At 47.1% G+C, this 5,060-nt stretch overlaps 1 protein-coding gene across 2 annotated transcripts; it reads right to left on the bottom strand.

Moving 5' to 3' along the window:
• Nucleotides 1–2,541: 2,541 nt before the first annotated feature.
• Nucleotides 2,542–3,047, bottom strand: LOC132431510 (thioredoxin-like protein 4A). Of its 2 annotated transcripts, none has more exons than XM_060021260.1 (2): nt 2,899–3,047; nt 2,542–2,827 (listed from the first exon to the last, which is right to left on the bottom strand). In XM_060021260.1, exons 1-2 carry the CDS (start codon nt 3,045–3,047, stop codon nt 2,542–2,544), a joined length of 435 nt encoding a protein of 144 aa, XP_059877243.1. The 2 variants fall into 2 exon arrangements, with proteins under 2 accessions (XP_059877243.1, XP_059877245.1); XM_060021262.1 differs by having other exon boundaries at nt 2,542–2,822; nt 2,909–3,047.
• Nucleotides 3,048–5,060: the final 2,013 nt, after the last annotated feature.

Genomic DNA, 5,060 nt, shown 5'->3' with positions numbered 1-5,060 from the left:
CCCCAGGACCATAAGTCTGTTTTCTAAGCCTGTGAGTCTGTTTCTGTTTTGTAAATAAGTTCATTTTTATCATTTTTGAAAGATTCTGCATATAAGGGATGTCATATGATACTTTGTCTTTCATGAATGTGTTGACTGCATGAATGAATGGTGTGAGTAAATCAATGAATGAAGAAATGGAAGTTGGGTGAGGAGGGGCAAACCCCTCACTGCACGCCTCTGGCTGGCCCAACCGTGTGTGTCCAGGACACAGCTGTTCACAGATACCCAAGAAGTCAACCCTGCAACTTGGGAAACAGCCATGAGGAAGCCTTAACACGTCCTCTGCTTTGTGCTGTCTGTGTCCTGTTGGGGGTCCTGGTGAAAGGTGGGCTGTCTTAATGTAAAAATGAACATCTCTACCCATCAGAGGCATGGCTCAGGACCCTCTGCTTGCTGCCCAAAAGAAAGACTTTGCAGACAACTCTGGTCAAGGGCAAATAGTAAACATATTTTTTGTTGATTAACTACAAAAGCAATGCATATGTGTGTATATATATATGTCTCCAGTCTTCCTTATTCACCAGTTCCATTATGTGGATTTTTCTACTCACTAAAATTTATTTGTGACCCACGAATCAATAGCCATGGTGCTTTTGCAGCCATTTGTGGACATGGGCAGAGGGACAAAAGATTTGAGTCACCCATGAGCACAGCCCCAGCTGAGGTCAAACAAAGTGATGCTGTTTCAGCTCTCATACTGTCAACAAGGATCCTTTCCCCCATCTCACGAGTGCCACGTTTTTTGCATTTTTGTGCTTTTTGTTGGTGATTTTGTTGTTTAAAATGGCCCCCAAGCGTAGTGCTGAAAAATCTGTCTAGTGTTGCCAAATCAAAGAAGGCTGTGCTGTGCGTTACAGAAAAAATACACGTGTTAGGTAAGCTTCATTCAGGTCTGAGTTACAGAGCTGTTGGCTGTGAGTTCAGTGTTAATGGATCAACAAAATATGTTAAATCAGGTGTCTTTATACAGAATCACACATAAAACAAGGTCATGGATTGATTGGCTAATGAAAATATTTTGACCAGAGACTCTCAGGAACCTGACCTCATATTTCCCCTAGAAGCAACGGCTCAGTGTTCTGTATTTCAGTGTTTTCATTGACTTTATAGAACATAACTACTGCAAATGACAAGAATTGACTGGAGATATATATATATACTTTTTCAGTATAAAATTGAAAGACTATAAATACGTATATAAATATAAAGTAATAAAACATGTAATCTCCCTTTATCCATTTTCCTTCTCTAATCCTGGTCCTCTTTCATAAGGAACCATTGTTAACCATTTAGGGTGGGTCCTCCCATACCTTCTTCTATTAATTTACATTCTTAAATACATATATGTATATATATAATTTTTATGAGCATATTTATGAAGGGAATTTTATACATATACAATATGTGATTTGCCCTTTATCACTTAGATTAGGGTCAGCAATTTCTTTTCTGTAAAAGGCCAGATAATAAATATTTTTGGCTTTGGGAACCATACGGTCCCTGTCACCTGTACTCAATTCTGCCGCCGCATCAAGAAATCAGCCTAGGGACTTCCCTGGTGGTGCAGTGGTTAAAAATCCGCCTGCCAATGCAGGGGTCACAGATTCTATCCCTTGTCTGGGAAGATCCCACGTGCCGTGGAGCAACTAAGCCCGTGCACCACAACTACTGAGCCTGTACTCTAGAGCCCACGAGCCACAACTACCAAGCCCGCATGCCACAACTACTGTAGCCCACGTGCCTAGAGCCGGTGCTCTGCATCAAGAGAAGCCACGGCAATGAGAAGCCCGCGCACCGCAACGAAGAGTAGCCCCCGTTTGCCACAACTAGAGGAAGCCAATGTGCAGCAACAAAGACCTAACACAGCCAAAAATAAATAAATATATAAATTTATTTTTTTAAAAATCAGCCATAGACAATATGTAAATGAATGGGGGTAGCTATGTTCCAATAAAACTTTATTTATGGAAACTGAAGTTTGAATTTCATGTAATTTTCAATATTGCAAAATACTACTCTTCTTTTGATTGCATTTCAACCATTTAAAAATGTGAAAACGATTCTTAGCTCGTGGGCAGTACATTCACAGACAGGGGTTGGATTTGGCCTGTGGCACTTAGTTTACCGACCCCTGATGTAGATTATATGTTGGAGATCTCTTCCTGTTAATACATGGAGATCTACCTCATTGTTTTAATGGCTACCCAGTATTCCATTGTATGAATTTACCTCAATTTATTTAAAAAATTTTTTTTAATTTTTCCCGTCACCATGTGTTTTATTTATATCAGCTAGATATTTACAGATATTTGCTGATACAAAAATACAAGGACCAGGCAGACTGAAAGTGGAGGCAATGCCACCCTCACTGCAAAACCCTCCAGCTCCTTGAGCTATGTGTACTTTCCCAAACGCTTTCTCGAAGGCTTTAAATAGTTGAAAGTATTTCCACGTGACAATGACTCCACGGCACTGTATGCACCAGGACTGGACGAGGGCTCAGTATCTGTACTTGGTGGAGTAGTCCTTCAGAGACATGACCAGGCCGCGACCCTTCCGGGCCCCCCCACCCCCGTACGCCGTCTCGATGATGTCGATCATCTCCTGCTTGTCTTCCATGGCCCAGTTGATCTTGTTGTTGTTGCCAGTACCCAGGTCGATCACGATGTGTTTGTTCCTGAAGAAAAACGTGACAGTGCATGGATCGTATAACTCATACATTTTGTTGAAGTCAGGTACTTCTGTAATATCCCCAAGATAAATAACTGAGGAATTTTTAACTTTTAAAACAGCTGGGGTATCCAAACAGGGCTCGCAGCAAGATGAGGAAGATCCCCCGTTATCTGCCGTTTCCTTTCAGGTATGCTGTACAGAACCTCGTCCATCTTCATACAAGTCGGGTCCCAGTCGTGTCCAAACCGAATGACGACCACGCGGTCTTCTTCCGAGAGGATGGCCTGATCCGCTTGCCAGCCATTGTACAGGTGCGGGAGTATGTACGACATCTTGGGGCCGACGGGTCTGCGGGAGGGAACCACCGGCCAGCTCCTCCCAGCTCCAGCACGGGGCACCCACCCCATGGAGCCTCACCCTGCGGAGCCCCCACCCCACGGGTCCTCACCCCGCAGGGCAGTCGGTGCGCTTCCGGGAAGGCCAGGCCCGCGTCCACCTTGTCCCCAGACCCCGACCCCACCAACGGATCGTCTCCGCCCCGCGGCCCAGAACCCAGGGCTAAGGGACCCTTGGGGTCTACACCCACGCCTCCCTTGCCACCCCCTCCCTCCCCCGGCCCGGCACCTGAATTTACCTCAATTTATATAGCTATTTCCTTATCGATGGACAGGCAGATTATTCCCAATATTTCACTATAGCAGAATATCCTGTTCATACATCTTGAGGCATATGTATTTCTGTGGAGTGGGATTCTAGAACTGGAACTCCCAGTCCGTCCCTCCCCCACGCCCCTCCCCCTTGGCAACCACAAGTCTGTTCTCTATGTCTGTGAGTCTGTTTCTGTTTCGTAGATAAGCTTATTGGTCACCCTAATTTTAAGCAGGCGAGTGATATGGTCCGATTTGCTTTTTTGGTATAACTTTGTGTTGTAAGAATAATTTTAGATTCAGAGAAAAGTTGGCAAAGATAGGACAGAGAGTTCAGTTTACCCATCCCCCCAGTTCCTCCTATTGCTAATGTCTTAGATACATTTGTCAACACTAGGAGATTCACATCGATACATTACTATTAACTAAATCTCAGGCTCTGTTCAGATTTCCCCAGTTTTGCTACCGATGCTCTTCTTCTGTACCAGGGTCCCATCCAGGATCCCACATTTAGAAGTTCTGTTTTTAGGAAGAGAAACAGTAGCCATGGTCTGCAGGGTGGACTGGAGAGGCTGGGGTCTGGGGGCCAGGGGACCTGGGACGAAGTTGGTCAGGAGCCTGGTGGGAGGGGTTGAGGTCAGGCATTCCAGCTGGTGCCGAAGGGGAGCAGGGAGGGGCGATACAGACCTAGAAGGTTAGGAGGTAGACCTGACGGGATCAGTCGGTCTAATAAGTGAAGCTGAAATGTCACCGTGTGTTGCTGCGACACCTTATCCAGTCACCCAAGCGGCAGATGATTATTGAGCCCCTACCAGGTGGCGGGCACTGATGTTCTCTGGACCCCGGACTCTGGGTTCCACCTGCCACTCTCGTACATCTCCATCTTTAGCCTGGTTTTCCCATTTCACTGCCTGGGAGTATGCTAAAACCAAACTCCACTCCTTAAAAGAAGTCCAACACCAAAAGAATTTTCACAGCCTGTCCTTACTGCTGCCAAGAATATATATTGCCAATTTCCAGTGGAAGCTCAAATGTCCCTTTGTAATAACCTGGCCTCCAGGCACTAAGTTTGAGAGGTCACCACAAGTTGGGACTACGCCTGGGGGACCGAGGGCCATGGTGCCCAGCGACAGCTGGGGAGGGGAGGCAGGTACCAGGCGGTGATGGACCCTGAGACCCAGGGGGTCCTGCATGCTCATTCCCTTGGGTTGCAGCCCGGGATTAAGAAAAAAAATCCAGAGAAATCCTGGTTGGCATGTTTCTAGTCCAGATGGAAGAGAAATAGGACAAACTGCTAAAAGGTTCCAAAACCAACACATGAGAAGTACCTGCTGCCAGCAAATTCGAGGTATGTTGGCATGTGCAGCAGAAGAGAAATGTGTTCACCCCGATGGAAAGGGGAAGACAAGACGGACGGCTGCTGAGAGAAGGTGGGGTGCTCCTTGCCAACTGCCAAACGCCAGCTCTGGGAAGAACGGCTGCTTCCAAACGACCGCGCGGGACTGGGGCGAGCCAGGAGGAAGGGGCGCAGACAGCCAGGCGACAGGCATCTCGAGTGTGGGGCTCATGGCTTGTCAGCCCCACTCCATTCGGCTGTGCCCTCAGCCACTCGGCCTGCCTTTCCGCACCAGCCCAGGGGGCGTTCTGTCCCCGCATTATTTCTGGCCCGGCCCCTCCCTCAGAAGGGCTGCCTCTCTT

Source organism: Delphinus delphis, chromosome 10, assembly GCF_949987515.2.
Source record: "Delphinus delphis chromosome 10, mDelDel1.2, whole genome shotgun sequence".
Lineage (NCBI taxonomy): Eukaryota > Metazoa > Chordata > Mammalia > Artiodactyla > Delphinidae > Delphinus > Delphinus delphis.
This window is presented reverse-complemented; position numbering and strand designations above follow the sequence as displayed.